Source organism: Crocuta crocuta, unplaced genomic scaffold (assembly GCF_008692635.1).
Source record: "Crocuta crocuta isolate KB4526 unplaced genomic scaffold, BGI_CrCroc_1.0 scaffold145, whole genome shotgun sequence".
Lineage (NCBI taxonomy): Eukaryota > Metazoa > Chordata > Mammalia > Carnivora > Hyaenidae > Crocuta > Crocuta crocuta.
In genome coordinates, this window is record NW_027530857.1 from 3526101 (window position 1) to 3553456 (window position 27356).

The 27356-nt window shown below is 42.7% G+C and overlaps 1 protein-coding gene and 1 long non-coding RNA gene across 8 annotated transcripts in view; one reads left to right on the forward strand and one right to left on the reverse strand.

Annotated features, from left to right (window-relative positions):
• LOC144235958 (uncharacterized) overlaps nt 1–17560 on the forward strand; it is a 48228-nt gene extending 30668 nt beyond the window's left edge. Inside the window, exon 3 of the long non-coding RNA XR_013336373.1 lies at nt 17448–17560. This is a non-coding gene — a long non-coding RNA (uncharacterized LOC144235958). The remainder of the gene's footprint in view (nt 1–17447) is intronic.
• Nucleotides 1–27356, reverse strand: part of CDKAL1 (CDKAL1 threonylcarbamoyladenosine tRNA methylthiotransferase) — a 700075-nt gene that overhangs the window by 140681 nt on the left and 532038 nt on the right. The window contains exon 14 of one of the 7 annotated variants that reach the window (XM_077769572.1): nt 18844–19444. The exons of the other annotated variants lie outside the window; for them this stretch is intronic. Coding sequence (XP_077625698.1) covers nt 19271–19444 — 174 coding nt within the window. The 3' untranslated portion in view covers nt 18844–19270. Of the gene's footprint in view, nt 1–18843; nt 19445–27356 lie in introns of those variants that run through there. 7 annotated transcript variants of the gene reach the window in all.

Consider the following 27356-nt stretch of genomic DNA (forward strand, 5'->3'; position numbering starts at 1 on the left):
AAGCTAGCCATTCCCACGTCAGGAGTAAAGCAAAGAAAGGATCGGTGGTAAATTCCTCAGCACCCAGTCTGGAGCCTGGTGAGAAACAGGGCCATCGCTATCCTCGACCAGTGACGCTCAAAAAGCTGGGGTGAAGACCGGCTTTCAAAAAGAATGTTCTCGCCTTTTGTTCCTCTTCTTTTCTGACAAATAGTTCCAATGCATCAGCAACCCACTGACCTCTAACATACAATGAAAAATTAGCGACTAGGAAAGTAACATTAAAAAGACTTTTTATTAAAGATTCAAGAGACACAAAATTATTCTGTCAGATTCCGAGATCTTACTCCCACTTGTGCAGTTGTCTCACTTGGGACTGGCTGGGTCTGGGGACTGTGCCCAGAACAGCACCGGCCAGGGCCACACACTGTCCTGTCCCCATCGTGGTCTTAGAGCCTCNGCCTCGTGCATAGGCTCTTCCTGGCTATGGAAAGCACACGACTGATATTTGCCAAATGAACTCATTCCTGTCTGAAAATGTCACTGATTGATTCATTCATTCAAAAAAACTTTAAGTGCTGAGTATGTGTCCGGCACTGGGTGAGCTCCTAGGGCATCCAGCTTGTTCTTAAATAGTCTTTAGTCTACTGGGAAAGATGGAGAGTAAACAGACAACCACAATTCACTGGGATAAATGTCACGACAGAGGGAAGTGCAGTTGCTTTGAGAACACTAAGAGTGCCTCTTATCCCCGTCTGAGTTTGTAACCAGCAAAAGCTTTTTGGAGATGCATGGTGCCTGAGCTGAGACCTGAGAGATTAGAAGATGTTCACTGCAAGAGAAAGTAGGACAAAAGCAGAAGAAACGAAGTCTGCAAAGATAAAGAAACAGACAGAGCCTGGCATGACCTGGAAGCAGCTCAGTAAAGCTTATATATATAGTATAGGGGGCAGTGGTGAACGGGAGGTTTGGGTAACACAAAGGGCAAAAGGAAGCTCATGGTTCTTTTTTTTTTTTTTAATTTGTTTTAAAGTTTATTTATTTTGAGAGAGAGAGAGGGCGTGTGACCATGAGCAGGGGAGGGGCAAAGAGAGAGGGAGAGACAGAGAATCCGAAGCAGGCTCTGCACCATCAGCAGGGAGCCCAATGTGGGGCTCAAACTCATGAACCGTGAGATCATGACCTGACCCAAAACCAAGAGTCTGATGCTTTACTGACCGAGCCACCTCGGCGCTCCATGAATCCAGCGGTTCTTAATGAGGTGTATTAGTGGTACCATGAGCACAATTTTCTGTTTGTAAAGGACTATGTCTGTCACATTAGAGATTCAGCATCCTTGGTCCCTGCACACGAAAGGCCAGTATACTGTGATGGTGACATCAGGCCCGGCTGAGAACTGTGTCTAGAAGATTTCATCAAAAGCAGACAAGTCTCTTAGGAAGAGGCAGTGGCACCAATGTGCCTAAATTACAGTGTTATCCTAAAGGTATTTCAAGGAAAACCACATCAGCCATGTCCAAGGTATGTCCAAAGAAAATCACATCAGGCTCCTCTAGTGTTTATATCCGTAAGTAATGTTACCATCAATTCAATTCCACTCAGTAGGTGTTTATTTAAAACCGGTGAAATGTCAACTACTAGACTAGTTTCCTTTCAGGGAATTTGAAAATAGAAGATGGAGCCTCTACCCATGAGAAAATTAGAGTCTCGTTACTAGGATATAATCAGGCCAACAGGTGAGGCAGTATATAACCCAGTGTTTGATGGGGCATCATCTGTATGTTTCAGGGGAACAATGAGCAGCTGAGTGGGTTCCCCTCTATTCCTGCTTCCTGATCTTTCGTATCTGACCCGCACCCTCTATCGGCAGAGTACAACACAGAAAGACACAGGAAGTCAGCAGGGAGTGGAGATCCCTGACACTTACCTGTGAGTCTTCCCAGTGTTCCCCTTATTAGGGATTTTGGAGAAAGTACGATTCGAACTTACTTGGGAAAAACAAAAATTTTCTTGCCTATATAGCGTATATTCTACTACTAAACAAGATTTTCATTGTGTTTCATTATGTTTTCTGTAAGTGAAAATTTTAAGGAAAGGCACAATAACACTAATTTTGCACTGAAGGTGACAATTATTTTTCTCTACTTTTTCCAGCTCTGTTACGTTTTTCTTAGGAGATGCTGATGGTCAGAAATACCTACATCTAACAGCTGTGCTCTAACTGCTGTCCTCTGCTCCGTCCCCAGTGCCTTTCCTTGACAACACTACACATTTTACTGGACTACCTGGTCACAAAATGTAATGGGCTTCTGCCCAAAGGGAACAGTTTCCGGTGATTTGTGGATCTCTTTATGGGGATCACAGGTCATCAAAAGTAATGTCTTAAAGGGGAAAGAGACAATTCAAAGTTACAATTTTGGGGGATGATAGAATTGACAAGTTCTATAAAGTAGGTTAAAAATAGTAAAGTTCATTAATATGTGAGAATCAACAATTACTACTTAATACTTGAGCTTAAATTAAATCCTTCTTTCTTTCCTTAAAATGAAAAGCGTCAGGGAGAGTCTCGTATTGACCCTTTTCAATAATTTATACCTCGTAATGGAAGTGTTTATCACATTCTTTCCTGAAAGCAGTCTTGACCGTGGATGACTGGAGACAGCACGAGGCTGTCGAGGTCACAAGCAATGAATAGGTCACGCAAAGGGGAAAGGAGACACTAACAGCTGGAAGAGGCAAACTTTACTTCACAATTTTCTCCAGGGTTGGATCTGACTTTGAATTTATGTATAAAAATGGGCTTCCCTAAGCTAATGCATGATGTGTGCATGTTTTCATTAGGATGTATTTTTCTCAAATGCCATGGAACAACATGAGAAATAAAACATGAAAATATTTAATAATTCAGTATTTCTAAGTGTCTAGACTACCGAGCATATTAAATAGTAATTGTTTAGAAGGAAGGGAAAGGAAATGGGTAAGAGATTTTATGAGTATTTACTTACAATGAATCAGTTGTTCTCAGAGGTTTATTTCTGGCTAAAAGGAGACACTATTCCCCCTTTTTTACCAGATGACAAAGGTGAGGGGCAGACAGACTGGGACATGTGCCCAAAGTTTTACAGCTGGAAAACGAGGGAACGCACATTCCCAGCCAGGTTCACTTGCACTGTGAAACACTTGCTCTTCCTGATATGCGCTGCAGTGGCTAGATGCTTTAACCACTTTGGATTACGAGATGTGAGACATAAAATGATGCTTACTGCAGAATGGGCACTGAAAAAGCTTTGGGTCGTGGCTGCCTGTGGTTGAAATGACAAAATGAATGGTCGCCTACAACCTCAGGCACGCGCGTGCGCACCCTGATGACGCTGGTTACTATGGCTAAGTTACTGAACGTATTTGGAGGACTGTTTTCTTTTGCCAAACAAAATGCAGATGGGTATACAACCCAGATCTTTGGGGTGGAGGGCTACCAAGCGTCACTGGAAACAAAAACATGACCCTGGTGATACACATTGAGGTGAACTGCTCTGCTAATGTTCAAGGGAGGAAGGGGAAAATGAAAAAAAACAAAAAACGAAAAACAAAAAAATCCCAGCAAGAATACAACTGAACTGAGATAGGAAGAAGGAAGGACAAAATGCTGGGTACCAACCAGGCACATGTCTTGGTTACCTAGAGAACTGTTGTAGAAAGGATTATAAACAGTAAACGGGGAATGGAAAATTGAGTAGCCATGACGTTAAGACTTCCCGCTCCTGGGAAAAATACGGACCCCATGGCCTGTAAGTCACTGGACCAGACATGCAGCTTCCCAGCTCCTCCAACATTTAGTGACATTGACCATTTAAGAGACTCTCCCTTTCATTATACCGTGTGTCTGCCATCTGCAAATAATGAGCTGAAACAGCAATCATGCCATCATTTTACCCCATGAATAGGTTCTTTTAATGAAGAATTATTGCTTTAGAAAGGGAAACCGATTCACATTTTTATGTTTTATTAAAAAAAAATCCCAAATCATAAAAATAAAGGCTCTTTGAAAAAATATGTATCTCATATACTTAGAAGAATATCTCATATATTGATCATTTCAAGGCTTTTTCATGCTTTAACTACCTTTTGAAAACAGCAACGGGCTATGGAAAAGAAAAAAAGAAGGGGTAGTTCTTTTCTTCACACGACAAATCCACCTTTGGCAGTGAAGGTTGAGTACAGACTAAATAACTGAAATGACTCATAACGAGTAGTACACAGGTTGATCAACTATTACTAAAAATAAATAGTTTTGGCAAGAACACGGTCTTCAGCCTGCAGCTACACCACGGCAGGGTCCCAGGTTAACTAGGAGAGGAGGGATTCTGAAAGCAAAAGTTCTCTCCCCATTATAAATCTGAGGAGTCTTGGTGACCTTCTGGTCACATTAATGCTGATAAACTCTGCATAATGCATGACTGTCCCACCCGCCAGCCCCTTCCAGTGGTTTCCTGCTTATATTCCAATCAGTGTATCTGATGGTCACGGATATGGGACAGGACACATTCGCATGGAGTGGTGGGGTGGTGGGGACATGGCTACAGTAGACATCTAGTATGGACTATCAATAGTCTTGGAAGCCTTTGGGAGAAGTAGCGGGCAAATTATTTATTCATTTATTAACAATCATTTATTGCAGGAGAGACAGCTAGGAAGTAACTCCTCAGGATTATCTTTATGATTTGAAATAGAGTCAAAACAGTGTAGTGTTGTGAAGGACAAAGCACTAGACAGCTATTTGAACAGGTATGTGCTCAGTTTCTGGGTTATAGTTCAAGTCTGAAGCGAAACCCAAGAAGGCAAGTTGGGGCCATTGTGTCCTTGGTGAACTGGTAGACAAACCTCCACGTGTATGTTTAGGGGAGAAAACATGGGCATCTTTAGGTCTTAGGGGAATGAGGAATAAATTTGTCTGAATCCAAGAATTAATTAGTCTTGGTTCCCACAACCTTTTTCAGGTGTGGTGATAGCACCGCCTTCCTCCCGCTTTCAAAGTGTCAAATGATCTTCAGTTAAACTTCTAGAACGCACTTCCTTTAAAAGATCTTTAGGCGTTGCTATTAACGCTATTAGTGATAACACAGTATTTAACAGTACTGGCATTAGTGGCACTCTATGCATACAGTACCTGACTAGTCAAATGAATAGAAGGTCAAATTTCATATGATGACAGCGAGTCCCATGGACAGTGCTGGTATCAGGGCAAGCCTTACACCACTTGCAGACATAAAAATCTGCTCTGGGATATGAGATGGAGTGCAGAGAGGATACCTGATTTCACCTCCAGTCAAAGGGAACACAAAAGACAGCCTAGAACGGAAGTTATTTTTCCTGGATTTGGAGAACCATACGTCTGTCTGGCTGTCCTTCAGACAAGCTAGAAACATTAAAAAGTGCTTAAAATGCAATAATAATGTAAGTGTTCATATATTCATGACCTAAGAGTATAGATTCATTAAAATGCTACAGATTTAAAACTGACATGTTTTTGTATCTATGCATTTGAAAGAGGTGTATTTATCATTCTGGGGGTTCACTGCATCTTGAATCCAAGTCTAATGACGACTTGTGGAAGAAGGCAGAAGCTGTCTAGTTTGCTAACTTGTCCATCTGTTCATGCCCTGCCTCCTGCGTGGCCCTGTTCTCCGACAAGGAAGTAGAGCCATGGCCTTAGAAAGCTGTCATTTTGGCACTGCGTCCCTGAACTAATAAAATGTTTTGGTTTAAAAGCATCCCCCCACCCCATTTCAGTCCTGTCCGAGCTTCAGAATGAATGTCCTTAATTTTAAGGAAGCACACAGTCCAATAGTTCATACGTTGCCCGAAGAAGGAAATTGAATTATGCCATATTTCTCTAGCATATGGTCCTGTACGGGGGAAGAAATAGTGCTCGGCCCCAGCCGTAAACTCTAGGGGGAATTTATACAAGAAGAGGGCCTTAAGCAGCAGGAAACGCATGTATTCATCATTTCACTGCTTCTTAAATTTACTGTGACAGAAAGAGAATGGATCCCAGTGCAAAGTCTCATGAACAGAACAGAAGAAATTCAGGAAAGTTCGATCAACAAAAATGACAGCACCTAAATTTTTACAGCATTTAAAAGTGTATAGCACGCATGGCCATCTTATTTGACCCTCACAAACACTAACGGCAGATGGAGCAGCGACTGAACTCCAGGTTTAAGATACGAAATCAGGTCTGAGATTATTAAAGATAATTGTGTTTTAGATAAAAAGCTCACCAAGGCTACCATATCTTAGAAGGAGGGTTAATCTGGAGACAGGCCAGGCAGTTTGGACCCATTTTCAACACCATCCAAGTAGTCATGTGGTGGAGCCAACGCTTGAACCCCTGCCTTCTCATGGCAAAACTGGTACTTTTTACAAATGCCAGAATTACATCAGTGTTCTCATGGTCAGAAGCCTGTTTACCATAGATTTTCTGTTCTCTAGTTTGTCGATGCACTGCTCCCAGTGAATGTATTTTTTTAAAAAAACAACTAATAGGGCGAATTAAACAATAATGGGATCTAAATTACTGGAGGAAACATCTAAAAATACCTTTAAAGTAAGAAATGGGTGGACAGAATATTTAATTTTACTGAATTTACTCCTAAAATGATTTTTTCCCCAGCTTTATATATGTTACCGCAATATCTTAAACTGTAAAGATGTCAGTCTGGACCCATGTGTTACATTTTAGAGAGCGTCTATTGGTACCACTCACAGTGCGTATGTGACTAATTAAACCTCGCTGAAATGATGTTTCAAACAGAAGCTATAGTTTACTTATTTCTCAGCAAAAACTATGATCATCTGCCTTGTGTCCCATGCATTATTCCGTGATCGATTACTGTTACACTACAGACTGTATTTTGCATTCGGCAACACGCAAGCATTAATCGTCGCTCACTCTTCAATAGTATAATCCATTAAGATACATATTTGGAATCTGGGGCACATACGAGAAGATGTGACCACAGAGGAACAGAGTGCTGTTATGACAAAACATAATTAATAAAACATAGAATGTGTTTTATGAAGTTATGGTTTTAATTTGCTACCTCAAGAAATATGCTCTAGCAATTTTGCACAAGGTAAATTCCCATGAGAATTTAAATCCCCTTACCCTTCCTCCTCTAGGTACTGAAAGGATTATGATTAATGCACACTAAATCTCTCTTAACTGGGAAAGGTCCTGGCAAATTTCTAAAACCAAATTTAAGCTACTGAGAAGTATGATGGTCCTATATCTGGAGCAAACTTGGACTTGTGAATTCCAATCCGGCCTGCCCTGGTCTGTCTGTCCGTCTGTCTTTCTGTCTGTCTCTCTCCTCTCCTTTCTTTTTTCTGGATGTTATTACACAGCAGGGGACAGACTGTGTCAAAAGTGGACCCAGCCAGCGGCAGCACAAAAGAGCAGGGCCACATATACCCCCAGCAACCTCAGCAAACAGATGACCTACATTTGATGCAAGTAGTTCACGTGAGAAAAAGTAAATCTGTGCCGCTTGTATCTAACCTGTATTTTGAGAGGCAACTGGACATACATACAATAAATATGTGTAAGATAAGTATTATAGACATACATCGCTCTAAACTCATATAAGACATGAGTGAAATTATATATGTTCATGTAAATGTGCACATGGTCTTCTTTCTCTTAATTCCTCAATCTTCATAAACAAATGTACTAGTGGGAGGTTAGTACAAGTAAAAACAGCATTAATGGGTCGCATATTAATATTTATGCTTTACTATATAAAGACCTTGCATACATTATGACTCTGTTTTGCAAGCTGAATGAATAACTAATGTTACATTATGTATGGGTACATATTAAACAGACATGTCTACACTTTCTTAGTTCAGGATATGATTAATGCAGCCTATCAGAAGCCAGATGGTGCAGAACCAGAACCATCAATCAAAATGAAAAGACCACTGCGTGCGATCCACAATGAGGTTCTCACAAATGGAGATTCTGTTCACAGACCCTAACTGGTAATAGGCAGAAAACGCCAAGAACATAGCTACTCTGTCCCAGTGGGATGAAAAGTCGGAGCTCAGGCTGGGCTAGATGCAAAACCTGGCATGGGAACCTTCACTGCTGGAGCCCCGAGCTGCAGAGCCGGGAAAGCCCGAGCAAACCAGACAGCCTGTCCTTAAGATNAAGAAAGAAGCTTTTGAATTATTTTAATAATGTTTGAACTGATGACAGTATCTGTCAAACAGTACCCACTCCCCGTGTGATGCAGCATGGGACAGTGCCACGTAGTAACAAAGCAGCTGCCGCCGTCTGCCTGACGCGTGGGCTGGCATCCTGCGTCTCCTGCCCGGGCTTTATTATAAATAACCCCAAATGCTTTAGTGTTTCGTTGCAGCCTTTCTCCATGGAACCTAGGGGAAACCATTTTAATCTGCTATGTTTAATCCTGATGACTATTTTTGGGGAAGCTGTAGGGAGAAAGGTGGTCCAAAGATGTTTCCTGTTTCTTTAATGGCTTTACATAAAAATAACTAGAGGAACACAAAGTGCTTTGTCTTTGGAAATGGATCATGTGTGCTTAGAAAATGTTAAATAATCCCCATGCGCTATGGGACCTAAAAAAAATTTGTTTTAAACAAATACATCGGTTCCAGTTCCTGCTAGTCACTGAAATACCATTCGGAATTCGGAGTTTTGGGAGGTAGACAGATAGGCAGGAAGGGAGAAAATTCCAGGGAACACAAACTTCTTCCAGAAGAGTTATGTAGCCAAAATTAGATAAATAATACATTAAAACCCACAAATATAAAAAGGCTAATGGAAGTGAAACTATTTAGAAAAATCTGAAGATATTTCTGCTTTCCCATAAAAATTATATTATGGCCTGTATAACTGGACGTGGGGCATAATTTGGAAAGAGAACAGCCTACTTTTACTCTTACTCTTGTAGCCATAATGAAAACAGGAGTGACTATGCATATTAATATAATTAAGACCTTAAGTGAAATGGCTGAGCTGGAGATTTTAAAAATTTTAGTATTTTTTCCCCTTTTCATTATTATGTTTTGTTTTTTTTTTAAATGTTTATTTATTTCTAGGAGACAGAGAGAGAGACAGCGTGAGCAGGGGAGGGTCAGAGAGAGAGGGAGTCACAGACTGAAACAGGCTCCAGGCTCTGAGCTGGCAGTCAGCACAGAGCCCGACGCGGGGCTCGAACCCACGAACCGTGAGATCATGACCTAAGCGAAAGTCGGACACTTATCCAACTAAGCCACCCAGGCACCCCTTTCATTATTATGTCTTAAAATAGAACTGGCATCCTAGCTTATGTAAAATTTTGTTATCATCCTTTCTCTAAAAATATGAGCATTTTCCACATTGTTATAAATTCTGTGTAAATAATATTTATCCGTTAGGTGTCATTACACTGCACGTATATACTATGATTGACTCATACAATCGACTTCCTTAATGGTAGACGTTAATTTAAGTTTCTGCTCTCTCCCTATTATTAATAATATAGTGGACATTATTGTGAAAGGTAGCATTTCTGTCTTAAGATTATTTCCTTAGAACAGATTCTCAGAAGCTGAACTGCTGAGCTACGTGATAACTTGAAGGCTTTTTCTTAAATTTATGTTCTCCTCCAGTGCTGAGTAGTCTAACTTTATTTATTTATTTACTGAGTAGTCTAAATTTAAACATCTTTAGTAATCTTAGGGGTGCCTGGGTGGCTCAGTCGGTTGAGTGTCTGACTTCGGCTCAGCTCGTGATCTCACGGTTCATGACTCAGCCCTGCGTCGGGCTCTGTGCTGACAGCTCGTAGCCTGGAGGCTACTTCAGAGCCTGGAGGCTGCTTCAGATTCTGTGTCTCCCCTTCTCTCTCTTCCCCTCACCCACTCTTGCTCTGCCTCTCTGTCTCTCAAAAATAAATAAAAACATTAAAAAAAATCCTTAGTTTTTGCTCTTGATTCCCTTGCTTTTGGGGATGTGTCAAGTAAGAAGTTGCTGCGGTGGAGGTNCCATTGGGGAGATGAAGGAGGGAAATGGTGGGGGAGAGGGAGAGAGGCAAACCGTGAGAGACTCTTGAATGCTGACCAAAACTGAGGACTGATGGATGTGGGGGGGGGGAGGGGGGGATGGGCATGGAGGAGGGCACTTGTGGGGATGAGCACTGGGTGTTACGTGGAAACTAATTTGACAATAAACTATTTGTAAAAAAAAGAAAAAAAAATCCTTACTAATTTTATAGGTGAAAATGATGCTTCACTGTAAATTAAGTTTGTATTATTTTAATAACAGGCTAGGTTAAGACTTTTTCTGTAGTTGACAACTACTTTCCTTCTTAAAGTCTTACTGGTATCTTAGAAAATGTGTCATTTTTACCTACTCATGAAAAAGAATCACAAAGTAGTCTTCCTTGGAATACTGAATTTGTTTAATTACTTGAAAGTAATGAAAAGTGCTCCTTTAAAATATTTGAAAATATTTCCCTTAATTCAGGCCTTGCATACATTAGGACTCTGATTTGCAAGCTGAATGAGTAAGTAGTGTTACATTCATTTAGAGGTACATATTCAACAGACATCTTTGGCCCTTATTGGTTCAGGATGTGATTAAAGGAGTTTCCCATCTCCCCCGACTCTAGTTCAAATCAGTGAAAATGTAACATAAATAACTCAGTGCTCTGAACTGCACAATAGCACGTTAGAGTAACCTTTGAGATTTTATGGCCTTTGTCTGTCTCCAGTGTTACGAACCCTAAAACGACTGCTGCCTTTTGCAGTACCTCCCCCCCACCACCGGAAATGTGTATCTGGTTTACTTCTGAAACCTGAGCACTGGCGTGGCCAGCATCAGGTTCCTTTTGCCTGGATCATGCTGACTTTCTGAAACACACAGAATAACATGGGCCTCGCCAAAGTAATGAAGATGCATGTATGAGAGAAAAGGAGTTGTGATCGAAACATACACATACACCATTAAATGGTTCAACAGTAAAGTCAAAATTAAACTGATACAGAAGCTATGCATCTTTCTAGAACTAGATGTCATTGAGTGAACACCCAAAAGGCATTACCCGTCATGAACAATTGGTATTTCCAAAATTCAGCGACTGAGTTTTAAAGGCTGTATTTCATATTAGTTTTTAAAATCCATGTTAGTTAACATATAGTGTAATAATGGTTTCAGAAGTCGAATGTAGGGATTCATCACTACATGTCCATCCCGCATCTAGCCCTCCCTCCCAACGCCCCTCCAGCAACCCTCAGTTTGTTCTCTGTATTTAAGAGTCTCTTACGGTTTGCCTTCCTGTTTTTTCTTATTTTTCCTTCCTTTCTCCCATGTTCATTTGTTTCTTAAATTCCACATATGAGTGAAATCATAGGATATTTCTCTTTCTCTGACTGACTTATTCTGCTTAGCATAATACACTCTAGTTCCATGCAGGTTGTTGAAAATGGCAAGACTTTATTTTTAAGGAATCTCTAGGACTCACTCGAACTCACAACCCCGAGATCCAAGTCTCATGCTCTACCAACTGAGCCAGCCAGGCGCCCCAGTGATGTTTACATTCAAAACAGAGAAGACACTTAAAAAAATTATCAGAGCCAACCAGATCTTGAAAATAATCTGGAGTCATCCAAATTTCCTCTGGCCTAGTTGCAGCTTGCTTAAAAGAAAGTAATATTTATTCCTCCCCCCCCCCCACCTTATAGAAAATCATAATCTAAAAAGTCGACAGTTCAGAAATACAGACACACAATACTGGCATTATACTAAATATACTCTTTTTTTTTTTTTTAACATTTTATTTTTATTTTTGAGAGACCGAGTATAAGTGGGGGAGGGGCAGAGAGAGAGAGAGGGAGACACAGAATCCCAAGCAGGCTCAAGGCCTGCTTCAGCACAGAGCCTGACGCAGGGCTCGAACTCACAAACCACGAGATCATGACCTGAGCCGAAGTCAGACGCTTAACCGACTGAGCCACCCAGGCGCCCCTCTGAATATACTCTTCCGTAAGTGCTTCCTGAACTCTGGCGCATTTTAAGTGCTTGCTCCACAGTACTGTTAAATAGTCTTCAGGAACACTTTCTTACGTGCCAGGGTGGCCGCTCGTGCAGAGGGAAACTCACGGCTACGAGACTTACGGCCCCGCGACAGAACAATCAAGTATAGCTCTCCCTGGCAGGACTTTCTCATCCTGGCACTGGTGACTTCTGCCATACCTTCCTCTCGCCACCCTGGGTTCCCAACCCGAGCCGCTGTAATTCCTTGGGTGCAGGGTATGGGAATCCTGCCAGGGACTAAGGGAATGACCACTAGCCTGGCCAGTTCTGTGGCTTTCTGCCAGCAGCGGAAGGAAACAGGCAAGCTGCGGCTGCTGTCTTTGATCCAAACCCACTACGGGTCCACAGAACCCAAAAATGGTAGCTGTCTGACAGTAAACCACTCGAACTTCCACAGTCTATATACCTGGGCTCTGACAAAAGGCAAGTAACCTGGAAATTCACACGGAGTTGAGCCAGTCAAGTTTAAATCCACCTCGGGGGCTTAAAATGCTAAGCCCAGTTTGCCCCCAGATGGGATGCACTGGAGTTCTGAGTCGAGGAATAATTGGAAGGAACAGGTGTTTTATTCTGTAGAATGCGAATACCGAAAATCCACAAGAACCACAAGCACACAGGAACAACAATGATCAGAAAACCAAAAAACATCTTGTGGTGAAGTGGAAGGCCTAGGGGATGGGAGGGAGCCAACATGATTTTAAGGTACAGTTTTCTTATTAGCCACCTGCCTGCCTGTGCAGCTTAGCTCCTGCGGGCTTCGGCTCCCATACCTAAATGAAAAAGATCGAAAAAAGAAGGGGCTGTACTAAGTTGACCTTACAGTTCCTCCCAGTGCTAACATCCAGTGAGTCTTATTTTTTTAAATGTCTGTTTATTTTTGTGGGGCACCTCAGGGTCTAACTCAGTCGAACGTCTGACTTTAGCTCAGGTCATTTTCTCGTAGTCCACGGGTTCGAGCCCTGCGTTGGGCTCTCTTCTGACTCTCTCCTGTCAGAGTGGAGCCCACTTTGGATTCTCTGTTCTTCCCCTCTCTCCGACCCTACCCCACTCATGCTCTCTCCCAAATAAATATTTAAAAAAATGTTTATTTTTGAGAGAGAGCGAGAGAGAGAGCATGAGAGCAAGAGAGAGAGTGTGAGTGGGGGAGGGACAGTTCATCCTAAGAGGGCTGTGTGCTGGCAGCAGAGAGCCCGCCGCGGGACTCAACTCAGGAACCGTGAGATCATGACTTGAGCTGAAGCTGGATGCTTAACCGACTGAGCCACCCAGAAGCCCCTCAATGATTGTAAATATAGACCCTATTACTTTGACTATTTAAGGGACAAACATCAATATCTATCTGTTACCAATATATTGGTATACATAAGGTCATGTGACTTAGGGTTATATCCAGAGTTATCAGTACAGTTAGTCTATCTTTTCTCCTGCCTTTATGGGGGGGGGGGGTTCCTGGAGGGAAGGCGGTTAGAGTTTAAAGACAGCGCCGCACCTGGGTGGCTCAGTCGCTTAAGCGTCCGACTTCGGCTCAGGTCATGATTTCACGGTTGTGAGTTCGAGCCCCGCATTGGGCTCTGTGCTGACAGCTAGCTCAGAGGCTGAAGCCTGTTTCAGATTCTGTGTCTCCCTCTCTCTCTCTGACCCTCTCCTGTTCATGCTGTCTCTCTCTTTCTCTCTCAGAAATAAATAAAACATAAATTTAAAAAAAAATAAAAAAAATAAAGACAGCGCCACAGGACAAGGCTGCTGATGTAAGGGAAGGCGGGGTCATGTCAATCAGGCCACGGTGCTGATGGGTCCCCACACATCTGAGCAGGTTCTAAGGTGCGGGGTGAATTAGGAGGTCCACTCTGGGTTCACACATGTGACTTAGCTTTTTGACCCTTCCCTCCACAGGCTTTTCACTAACTGTCAGGATATCTTGACCTGCCTCAGCGCTATTTTAAAAGTTTAAAGCTTAAAAAACAGGCACACAGGGGCACCTGGGTGGCTCAGCTGGTTAAGCATCTGATTCTTGGTTTCAGCTCAGGTCATGAGCTCACGGTTTTGTTAAGTTCAAGCCCTGCACTGGCAGCATGGAGCCTGCTTGGGATTCTCTCTCTCTCTCTCTCTCTCTCTCTCTCTCTCTCTCTCTCTGTCCCCANTCTCTCGCTCTCTCTCTCTCTCTCTCTCTGTCCCCATCCCCCCCCTTTCTGCCCCTTCCAGTTGAAGGACCCTGGTGATACTGTCTAGTATCTAATCACATATGCGCTTTAACGACAATAAAGTTAACAATCTTTTATAGATATCTAAGTATAACAAAAAGTGTTTCCTGAACAATAAGAGTTTGTAAAGACAACTGTAACAGCTAACATTTATTAAGCACTTACTACATTCAGAACACTGTACCCATCTCTTTAACATATATTCCCTTTGTTTTCAAATTCCTTCTAATAACCCTAGGGGGTAGGTGCTATTTTTCTAAATTTCCATTTTAGAGATTAGCTCAGAGAAGTTAAGCAAACTGCCCACACTGCACAGCTACAAAATGGCATATTAAAACCTAGGGTAGAGTGCTTCTCTATTAAAAACTGTCCAAAATAGTTTCAAAGCTTACTGGGTTCTGTAAGTTGTGTGGGACAACGCGGGCCCATTATGCTGTTCAGTGCCCCTGAACAGAAAGATTGATGGGACATATTCTACTTAGAAATCTGCCTTAAGAAAAGGCTGTCACTCCTCCTGAATGATAATACTTCCTGTTAGTAAAAAACAAAAGCTGTGTACTTGGCTGTTTACCTATTTGCCTTTGCTCCCCAGAAGCCTGGGCTTTTATCTGCCACCATAGCAATGACTCCGATTTTGTGGGTAAACAACACGGTTCTTCCTATTTTATCCTAAGACATATTATTAGGGGCTTTTTACATAAGCTACTTGGAGTCTTCAGACAAAAACAAAAACAAAACAGGTTTTAAGTAACAAAGGCAATGCGTTAGTAGTACAGAATTACATTTTAGTTACAATGACCTTGTCTTTGGCCCGGTAAACTCAACCTGATGAGGTGGTGAAACAGTAACAATTCACTGTGCTTTTTTTTTTTTTTTTATGTTTGATTTATTTCTGAGAGACAGAAAGAGACAGCGTGAGCAAGGGAGGGTCAGAGAGAGAGGAAGACACAGAATCTGAAGCAGGCTCCAGGCTCTGAGCTGTCAGCACAGAGCCCGATGTGGGGCTTGAACCCAGGAGCCATGAGATCATGAGCCGAAGTTGGACACCCAACTGACTGAGCCACCCAGGTGGCCTCACTGTATTTTCTTATTGTCTGCGTTAGCATACATGATCTCATTCCATATGGTAACTCTGTCGGATAGAGAAGACAGGTATGACTTATGTGTGTGCCTATCAGGCAACAAAACTAGTGATCAGAGAAAAGAGCTCCAAAGTCAAGCGACAAAACCTGTTTGAAGTCAGTTCTTCAGACTCTATTTATCATACTTCCAGTAAGTATTTAGTACAGTGAGTCTTAACATTTGTAAAAAAAAAAATATTAAATTCACAAATTCTATGATGGAGTGATTTCTTATACTACTTATAAAAATAGACTGCTTAAAAAGTAGAACATATTATAAATATTTTTTTGTGTTCACTTCACTAGAAATTCGAAATGGTCCAGTATGGCCCAGCAATCTTACTATACACGTACGTGTGACACTTCACATTCAAAGCACTTTGCTCAAATGTTGGTTAAGTCCTTGTAGACAATATGATCATAATTTGTATTATTGTGAAGAGCTGTTGTTGCCTTTTGTTTAATGTTTATTTTTGAGAGAGAAAGAGAATCCTAAGCAGGCCTTGAGACAGAGTACAAGCTGGGGAGGGGCAGAGAGAGAGGGAGAGACAGAATCTGAAGCAGGCTCCAGGCTCTGAGCTGTTAGCACAGAGCCCGATGTGGGGCTCGAACCCACGAACTTTGAGATCATGACCTGGGCCAAGGTAGGACACTTAACTGACTGAGCCATCCAGGCACCCCTGTTGCTTTTTCATTATTTCTTGGGGAACTCACTCTCCACCCACTCACCCCACCTCCCTCACCGTGTAGCCATTGTGGCTTAAGTGGGTTAATTGCACCCTCTGCTCTTGGGGTGAGAATCCTGGCTAGCTTAAGTCAATCTAACTCCAAATTCAGTAAAGTGCACACAACCCAAATCAATCGGGCTGCATGGGGCTTCAGTTGGATCTTCCAGGAGAGTGGCCTGTTGCCCTCTCTGTATTTGGTAGCATGAGGAACGATGGATGGGGCTACAGCAGCCACTTTGCTACCTCCAGGGAGGTGAGCCTGAGAAGAGCTGATCTATCAAAGCCCGCCCAGTAGTAGAACAAGGATTGCTAGTGGTGACTCCCTCTCAGTTCTGAATCAAGCCTTGTTTAATGCAATGTTTAATTCAAATATATTTTTTAAAGTTTTTAATTTAAATTCTAGCTAGTTAACATACAGTGCAATACTGGTTTCAGGAGAATTCGGTGACTCATCGCTTACATACAACACCTGGGGCTCATTACAACAAGTGCCCTCTTGAAACCTGTCACCCATCTACCCCATCCCCCACCCTATCTTGATTTTTAATTAAGGGAGCCAATAAACTATAAATATAAATTATCTCTTTGTTGAAACCAGCATGAGTTGGGTTATTCATACCATAATCCTAAATAAAATATCCAGTAAATTGGTTAGGATCCGTAATGGTAGGTCACGTTATCAGATTAAATACAATATGGGTAAAACTAGAAATTCAAAATGGTAGATTCAGATCTGCTGTTTGAGCTGTATCAACAGAAGACCAACTCAGAGGGGGCAGAGTGTGTGTGTGTGTGTGTGTGTGTGCACGCGCGCATGCGCACGCGTGCACATGCACAGTACAGGTGGGGGTGAGGTACAAGGGTCATAAATGTTTAGGGTAAGTGCCAGGAGAAATGGGAGGGGGGCTGTGTGCAGATGCAGGAAAGGATCCCAGTTGAGGGCTCAGCTGAGATGGGAAAGCATAACTTTATAACGATGCCAAGTAGCATAATCTCACTTAGAGCATTTGGAAGCAACGTCACACATTCACACACTCTCACACACACACTCACACAAGTTGCGCAGGCACGTGCGATTCAGGCATCAGTCAATTTTTAAGCACCCCAGGTGATCTTACTGTGGACCTGTGGCTGGGAAGGAGCACACTCCATCATGAGAAGCTTGCACTCTTCAGAGAGCTCCAGAAGCACACCCTGCTTCCAGATCATTCCCCTGAATTTTATGTAAGTGGAACATAACTGGCAGAATAGAAAAGATGTCTTTGAAATATGAAATATGGAAACCACTGCTTGTTCACACAGCTTTTTAATTTACCAGGTGGGCACAGAACACTGAAGATGCCTGGGAGATACATATTCAAGAGTACCTGTGTGAGAGACAGTGAGACCTCGGAAAATCATCACCTTCGTCCTTTAAATGAATTTTTACTGAACATCTACTGTGTGTGGGCCACTGCGCTGATCCTTCGGGGTGACACACCCGACTGACCCAATGTTGGTCCTCAAAGCGTCCACAGTCCAGGGGAGGCGGAAGGACAATAATGAGCACATTAAAGGGACACCTCACCTGGAGCAGGTGGGCAGCGGAAGAACACAGGAGTCTTCCTCCCAGAGGGTCTTCTCAAGGGAGAGACGAGACAGGTGAAGGCAGAAACTGCAGCTTCTAGAGAGAGAAAGCGGCCAGTTCAAAGACGTGGGAAACGGAGACTGAGCGCAGAGTATCTGGGAAAGGCACAGAAATGGGAGGGCTGGAGCTCAAGGGGAAAGGGGAGGGGCTGTGGGCCATAACGGGCCTTATGCGTCACCCTGGGGCTCTTACTCTGTAAGCAGTGAGGGCTGTGGGGGTACTTTGCACAGGGGATTAATGCAGTGTGCAGTGCACCTTACAAACAACCCTGCTAAGCAGTGGGAGAAAGGACTGGGGTTTGGGAGGCCAGTGAGGCTGGAAACGGGGAGGCTGATCCCGGACAGAGGAAGAGGTCCAGCAGCGAAACGGCACAGGCCTGCCCCGAGGCAGCTGCAGCGAAGACGCTGAGGTCCTGTCCAGATGAATCACACACACCAGTTCTGGAAAAATACGACCGGCCAAAAGGGGCGGGTGAAGGGAGAGGGAGAAGGGAAGGATGGCCTGTGGTCTACGGGTGTGCGGCTGGAGTGATGTGCTAACACGCATCAAGGCAGTAAAGAGCATGTAAAGAGAGAGGATCAGTTCAGTCCCACAGGGTCCCACACTGTCGAGGCACCACCCAAAGGCAATGCCCCGGCGTCCGCTGTGTAGACGTCTGGGATACAGGGGGGCGGCCATGCGTGCTCAAGGAACAGAACCCTGGTGGGAACGGGCAACAGCAGCATCAAGGAACAGCAAGGCAGAGAAGCCGGGAGGGAGAGGCTGGGGAGGTGTGAAAAGCCCTGGTAGGGATCAACACGCTACCGCGCGCCTACCGCGCTGTGAACTTACTACCCGGATACTATGAAATTATATACCCAGGGAAGCGTTTTGCAGTCCTTGAGGGAAGCTGTAAATGCACGTCTGTTACATATTTAAAACTTATTATGAATGCTTAATGTGAACAAGATTTCTCATCCATGAGTTAAAGCCACTGGTCTTTTTTTTTTTTTTTTTAATTTTTATTTACTGTTTATCCTAGAGGGAGACAGAGACAGAGCATGAGCAGGGGAGGGGCAGAGAGAGGGGGAGACACAGAATCCGAAGCAGGATCCAGGCTCTGAGCTGTCAGCACAGAGCCCGACGCGGGGCTTGAACTCATGAACTGTGAGATCATGACCTGAGCCGAAGTCGGACCTCAACCCACCGAGCCGCCCAGGCGGCCCGCCGTTGGCTGTATTTACAAATGAGAACCTCTGCACGTCGGGACCAAACTGGAAACTGGTCAACGCTCACTCGTTGAAGCCTCTGGAGAAGCAGAAGGGAACGCTGAACCGCTGATCAGGCCTCGGGAGGTGTCGCTGACAGACAGGCCTGGGGTGTCAGCAGCTGCGGACCCGCTGGGGCACAGACTGAGTGAGAGCTTGGCTGTTCTGCTCTTCTAAGCCACCTGCAGATCTTGGCAGTATTTTGTAGGGAGAGGAAGTCTGCTTCAGTTTCTGTGAGCAGATTTTCAGGTTCTGACCTTCCCTTCTTCAAGCAGGTGAAAGGTGAGGCTCTGTGAAGTCAGACGCGCACATCAGCCGCTGGGGCTGTGAGATACGTGGGCTTCTAGAACGTGTGGCAGGGACCTTCCTCCACATAAAGATGGTCGGACTAGAGCAAGAGGGCTCCTCTTCGTACCACAGGGGCCCCGGAGCAGGGACACGCTGCACAGAGGTGGTGCGTACACTGAGTTTTCCACAAGACTCCTGACGCAAACACTATCCACTCAGTTTATGGTAAAAACACCCACATTTAATTTCTGACTACACTTGAAACCATTCAAAGGCGGCTGGTAATAAAGTGGGAAAAATACTATCAGCTGGAAAACATGGGCTATTTGGGGGGAATTACGTTATCTCAACTAATCTTGATATTATAGCTAAAGATTATATTTTAGTCATGACATGGACATGTATCTGCATATTTTTTGTATATCTAATATACATATATGTACATATCAATATTTATAAAAATACATTTTCAAAACACAAATTCAAAGATGTATTTCACATCTCCTTTTAAAATTCTTCTTCTTCTTCTTCTTGTTAAGTAGGTTCCACACTGGAGCCCAGTGTGGGGCCTGAACCCATGACCCTTAGATCAAGATCTGAGTTGAGGTCAAGAGTTGGACACTCAACCAACTGAGCCACCCAGGCACCTCTACATCTCCTTTTTATATTATTTTTGTATTTTTAATGTTTATTTATTTTTTAGAGAGAGATAGACAGAGCATGAGCTGGGGAGGAGCAGAGAGAGGGGGACACAGAATGAAAAGCAGGCTCCGGGCTCTGAGCTGTCAGCACAGAGCCTGACGCGGGGCTCGACCCATGAGCGGCGAGATCACGACCTGAGCCGACGTCAAACGCTTAACCAACTGAGCCACCCAGGTGCCCCCACATCTCCCTTTTAAAAGTGACTAAATGAATATTACATTTTAAATTCTGGAAGGGTCAAAACGGACCTTTGTTGCATGGCAATATTCCAATTCCAATTCAAGTTAAATAAAGCTAAGCCTATCAGATCAATCTGTCTAAAGTGAGAAAATACTAAAATTCAAAAAAGTAGGGGCGCCCGGGTGGTTCAGTTGATTAAATGTCCGATTTTGGCTCACGTCACGATCTCATGGTTGTGGGCTAAAGCCCCATGTCAGGCTCTGTGCTGACAGCTCATGGCCTGGAGCCTGTTTCAGATTCTGTGTCTCCCTCTCTCTCTGACCCTACCCACCTTGCACTCTGTTTCTCTCTCTCAAAAAATAAATAAGTTAAAAATTTTTTTTTTCAAAAAAGCGGAGTGTAAAGAATATCTACTTTATGTAATAATGAAGACTTTCCTGAAGTCCACATCTTTATAGCCTGGAAGAAGAAAAGGTTTTGCACAAGGACACATGCTCAATTTAAAAAATATGGTAATTTTGGGGCTTCTGGGCAGCTTAGTTGGTTAAACATGTGACTCTTGATTTTGGCTCAGATCATGATCTCAGGGCTTGTGAGTTCGAGCCCCGCATCGGGTGCTGCACTCGGGCCTGCTTGGGTTCTCTCTTTTCCTCCTCTTCTGCCGGTAGCCCCCCTCCTTCCTTAAATAAACAAAAAATATATGGTACTTTCAAAATAAGAGGTCTAATTTCCTTACTCTTTCCGTAATGGATGTACTGTAAGATCAGTTGTAAAAATATCATATTGTATTCTATTTAAGTTTATTTACTTTTTGAGAAAGAGAGAGTGCATACGTGCGCACATGAGTGGGGCAGAGAGGGAGGAAGAATCCCAAGCAGGCTCTGTGATGTCAGCACAGAGCCCTACAGTGGGGCCTGATCTCAGGAACCAAGAGATCATGACCTAAGCAGAAATCAAGAGTCGGATGTTTAACCAGCTGAGCCACCCAGGCGTTCTGGTATATATTGTGTTTCTAAAATGCAAACTCTAAAATGTAGGACTTATACAAATCTTCTCAGACTTTTATTAGGAACCTGTACAGATTACATGATGTACATTTTGACTTAGTATTTAGGAAAAAAAATTATAACAACAATATCCTCAATTCATATTCTTTTCTATTCAAGGTTTTTGGTTTTATAAATAAAGTTTGATTTTTTTATGCAGAGCTCCATAGGGTTCAGGGTTTTTTTTTTTTTCTTTCTTTCTTTTTTTTTAATGAAATCATGTGGTTTGAGCAAGTATGGGGGTAGGGAGAAGAAAGTTAGAGATCACAGAACCCTGAGATCAACAGCCATAGCACCTGTTACTCGGGAAAAATTAAGATTTCTACGTACACTTCTGCAGACGTTTTGGAGGAAGAAATAGGTTAATTTCTTCAATCAACAAATATTTACAGAGTGGCCCTCCTGTGCCAACCACTGCTTTAGGTGTTGAAGAAAATGTACTGGATAAAACAGACAAAATCCCAGCTTAGGTTGGAGTAACTTTAAGTTTGCATTAATAGCAATAATGGTAACAGGACCAGCTACTGAGGTTACTGAGGCACCCTAATGTGCCGGATACTAGCGGTGAAGCTGACATTTAAAAAGTATAATTTTGGGGCACCTGGGTGGCTCAGTTGGTTAAGCGGCCGACTTTGGCTCAGGTCATGATCTCGCGGTTCATGGGTTCGAGCCCCATGTCGGGCTTTGTGCTGACAGCTCAGAGCCTGGAGCCTGCTTCAGATTCTGTGTCTCCCTCTCTCTCTGGCCCTCCCCTGTTCATGCTGTCTCTCTCTCTCTCTCTCTCTCTCTCAGAAATTAAAAAAAAAAAGTATAATTTTACTTTAAGAACAAGAATGGTCATTTATTAAGCACTTACTGTGTGCTGAGTTATCTTCTAGAAGGCTTCCACTTCACCCTTAGGACAGTCCGATAAAGCAGGCCCTGGCAAATTTCACTAATTTTACACTGCACAGCTCTTTACAGTTTAGCATCTCTCCAGTTGAGAAGTATCTTCTAATCAATGGTGTCTCGACATTATAATAGATGATGCACTTTCCTTTCTTGGTGTTATAGAAATTAATGGTAAGTCTTAAAATCAGGAGTGTTTTTACAGTTTTATTCTCGTTTTACAGGGGAAACAGAGGTAAAGAAAACCTAAGTATCTTGGCAAGGTCCTACAGCTGGTAGGTATAGGAGTTAGAATTTTAAAGTTTTGAATGTACAAGTATGCGGAATCAAAGACCAAATTATTCTTTTCTTGTGACTATTTCTAACCACCGAGTGGCTACACTCAGCAGAGAAATACAAATGAAAACTATAATAAGATATTGCTTTTGCCCTAAGAGGAACAGATTTTATAAGTTAGCTGACATAGTATATATGGGAGGGTGTGAGGAAATCCTGTTTTACATTGTTGGTGGGAATGTACTCTGGAACTTCTTGTCTAGTGGGGATCTTGTGATTCCTACCATGATTTAAAATGCACACACCCAGGGCTGATACAGCCATTCTATTTCTAGCAATTTATCACACAGTTAATATTTATGCATACATGAAGTGACATGTTTGTGAGATTATACACTGTAGCACTACCTGTAAGATCCAAAGATCAGAAGCCACCCGAAGATCCATCGGTAAGAATCTAGTTAAATGTGGTCAACGTATGGCTCAGGATAGATACGTTTATCCTTTTTTAAAAAAAATGAACAAGGCAGGTTTTTATATACTGATTGAAATTATCTCCAAGATATGCTATCGAGTGCAAAAAGAAACATAAGAATTTGTAGTACATTAACATTTGAATAAAAAAAGCACACATCTACACAAACACACACATGCAGGTAGGTATGCGCTCATAAGTGCAAAAGTAACTTGAGAAATATACACATAAAACCGGAAAGAGTGGTTGCTTCTGGAGAGGGGAAATGGGTCTGTAAGGGTAGGAGGAAGGCTTTCTTTGAATACTGGATTAAGTGATTACCAATTTTATAATTAAAAACCAAGAACAAACAGTACATTCTCCCACAGCTGTGGCCAGTACTACTCGACATTCTAAGTACGTAGTGACATGGACACAGCATCAAACTGGGAATTTAGAGACTGGCTTTTAACCTTGTTATTTTCTGTGGGATGATGAGTAAGTGCTTTGTATAGTTATGATACGCAGGTCAAAATAAAAGTAAAATATACGTACTTCATATATGCAATTAAATTCTAGTCCATAATGCAAGGTCTTTTCCCAGAGAGGGGAAAAAACCCAACAAGACATGATTCCCCATGCTAACGGCAGTCCCAGTGCAGTAGAGGGGAAGAGCCATGTCAATAATAAATATGTAACAGGGCAAAGTAATTAAATGCAATATTTGTGACCATCTCTCTCTACTCCCCATTGGATAAGAAGCATCTTACCCCCATTACTGTGTCTGTCCGCTAGGGAAAAACTCACGTTTACTGAATGGAACAGAATGCTAAGAGCATGACAAAGCAAACAATGAAGGCATATGTAGGTCAGAGAGGGAGCATGAAGACAATTTCCCGCGTGTGTCAGAAAAGATGCAAAGAAGGTGAAATGAAACTGGGTTTTGAAGGATGAATCCTACAGGACAAAGGAGCCCTTTCCTTACCCATGCNGGTGGGGGTTCAAGGGCTCTGAAGGCTTGCCCAGTCCTACAGTTGAGGATGACATGAAGAGACGATGGGCCTCTGTGCTGAGTTGCCACATTACTCTCGCCAATGGCAAGAAAGTATCAGAAGGCACCATGTTGAAGATTCCAAGAATTATACCCCCAAACGGAAACATAATGGAGGGCAAAAAGCAAGAATATCTAACATAATGTGTGGAGAAGTGAAGAAGCGGAGTGGTAAGAAAACAGGAGTGCAGGGGCGCCTGGGTGGCTTAGTCGGTTAAGCATCCGACTTTCGCTTAGGTCATGATCTCGCGGTTCGTGGGTTCGGGCCCCGTGTCGGGCTCTGTGCTGACTGCCAGCTCAGAGCCTGGAGCCTGTTTCAGTATGTGTCTCCCTCTCTCTCTGACCCTCCCCTGCTCACGCTGTCTCTCTCTCTCTCTCTCTCTCTCCTAGAAATAAATAAAACATTAAAAAAGAAAGAAAGAAAGAAAACAGGAGCTCAAAGAACTGGATAGAGGAAGAGAATCAGCTTGCTAAAACCAGGTCTGTCAGACCAGGCTAAAACCAGGCAGGGGTAGTGCCGAGGGCAAAGGCACTTTAAAACCCTAAATACATCAACCTAAATGTTTAAATTAAATCTGAGGAAGAAAATGTTGCTAAGAAATAGTGAAGAGTAAAATCAAACAAGTGGCTTTAAAATCATCCCCATTCATGGGCACCTGGGTGGTTCAGTGGGTTAGGTGTCCAGACTCTTGATTTCGACTCAAGTCATGATCTCATGGTTCATGAGTTTGAGCCCCCCGTCCAGCCCTGTGTTGATGGCACAGAGCCTGCTTGGGATTCCCTCTCTCTCTGCCCCTCCCCTGTGCGCACACACGCGCGCGTGCCTCTGTGTGTGTGTGTGTGTGTGTGAGAGAGAGAGTGTGCACATTCTCTTTCTCTACAAAAAGATAAACATTAAAAATGAAAAAATCTCCCCCTTCAAAAGAAAAACACCCTAAAGTGAATAAGAGAGAGCTGTTCCATGCACAGTGGCTAGATTATTAGACCTGACAGTAATTAAACATGGGCTAGTCTATTTTCTTACCCATGTGTGTTCCACATATTAACAGAGCTGAATTAAAAAGAACTTGAGTTTTTAAAACTCTCTTATTTTTACTTGACACGTGTGCATTTGAAATATCTCCAGAATTCCGAAAGGCACCCAGAGGTAGTGTTGAATAATGGGAAATATTAACAGTCATTAGGAGAAGCTGGTTATCTTATTTTCTTTTTTCCCAGATGCTAACATTCTAGTCTTCCAACTTCAAGAGAAGAGTGTTAATGTATACACGAAAAAGGCACTGCAGATCCTGTCTATAATCCTGTCTCCTTAATCTTGCACAAAAACCTGCAGAGGACGAGTTATTGGCCCTGCAAGTACTTGTATTTCACTATTCTTTGGCAACAGAGTTCTGGAAATTGTGCAAGTCAGAATCTGTATTGCAGGTTGGTAATCACAGGAGACGCACACACACTGGGGCTTTTCAGCCACTGAAATAATGTGCTGAGGAAGACGCAGGCCAGGCCCGGGGAGCCCATTCCAAAAACAGTATCAACCCACAGGCCACCAATCACAGAACTCCCGACAGTCTTAAAACCCAAGCAGTAGAGTTAAAGAAAAAAAAAAAACAACAAACCCAGCAGTAACAGCTTGCTTGTTTCTCTAGTGAATGCCTACACTAGTTGCCGTGAACATCAGGAACATTAATGTTTCTTGGTACATCTCAATAAAAATAACTTCGGCTACAGAGGAGTCATTAATTAGATTTCATGATAAAATATATTGCTCAGAAGGACGCCTGGGAGGCTCAGTGTGTTTAGGGTCTGACTTTGGCTCAGGTCACGATCTCACGGTTTGTGAGCTTGAGCACCTGGAGCCTGCTTTGTATTCTGTATCTCACTCTTTCTCTGTTCCTCCCCCACTCACGCTTTGTCTCTGTCTCTCTCTCAAAAATAAATAAAATATTAAAAAAAAATTTTAAATATATTGTTGAGAAACAAAGTGTGTTTTCAGGGTGGGGGAAAAAGAATATTCTTATTCCTTGAGAATAAGATATGAGCACTTTTTAATTTAACTTCTGTTTGTGTCTGCCACAGGATTTTCCAGAATTCCCAGGTTAAAATTTTGTTACAAGTTTTTAGAAAACTAAGGTCAAGTGAATAAGTTGTTTAATCTTTTTTTAAGTTTTTATTTAAATTACAGTTAACATAAGTGTAGTATTAGTTTTCAAGTGTACAAAATAGGTTCAACACGTCCAAAGATCACCTGATGCTCATCACAAGTGCCCATCCTAAGCCCCATCATCTTTTTCCCCCCATCACAAACCCCCCCCCCAGTAGATATTATCTTTTTTTTTGATTTTTTAAATTTATTTATTTATTTTGAAAGAGCTAGAGAGCGCAAGTGGGGAGGAGCAGAGAGAAGGAAAGACAGATTCCCAAACAGTTCTGCACCATCAGCCCAGAGCCCGATGTGGGGTTTGAATCCACAAACCGTGAGATCATGACCTGAGTCAAGATCAAGTGTTGGATACTTAACTGACTGCACCACCCAGGTGCCCCTGGTGGGTTTTATCTTCTTAATTANTTTTGATTTTTTAAATTTATTTATTTATTTTGAAAGAGCTAGAGAGCGCAAGTGGGGAGGAGCAGAGAGAAGGAAAGACAGATTCCCAAACAGTTCTGCACCATCAGCCCAGAGCCCGATGTGGGGTTTGAATCCACAAACCGTGAGATCATGACCTGAGTCAAGATCAAGTGTTGGATACTTAACTGACTGCACCACCCAGGTGCCCCTGGTGGGTTTTATCTTCTTAATTAAAACAGTAAATGTTGGCAAAACTCCATCTGACACGGGTGTCAGCCTGTGAGAGTGGACCAGGCATGTTGTACAGGAAGGATGGGATGAGGAATAGGGACAAACCCCCTCCCATCCTTCACATTACACGCAGGGGAGGGTTTTTAAATAATGCTTTTAAATTTCATTCCATTTTGAATTTTCTTTTCTTTTCCCCTATCTCAATTCGCCAAAGTGAAATATGTCATATACATGCAACCTGGATTGTCAGATAAAAATAGGATACCTATGGGGCGCCTGGGTGGCTCAGTCGGTTAAGCATCCGACTTCAGCTCAGGTCATGATCTCCCGGTTTGTGGGTTCAAGCCCCGCATTGGGCTCTGTGCTGACAGCTCAGAGCCTGGAGCATGTTTCAGATTCTCTGTGTGTCTCTCTCTCTGACCCTCTCCTGCTCACGCTGTCTCTCTCTCTCATAAATAAAAAAAACATTAAAATAAAAAAAAAGGATACCTAGCTGCATATAAATCCCAGATAAATGAATATTTTTAATATAAATATGTCCCACGTATTTCCCGAGACATATTTATATTAGAAAAAGTACTCACTATGTATCTGAAACTCAAATTTAACGGGGTGTCCTGCAATTTCATTTGCTAATTCTGAGCCCTGACAGATCGGGTGGCTAGTGCGTT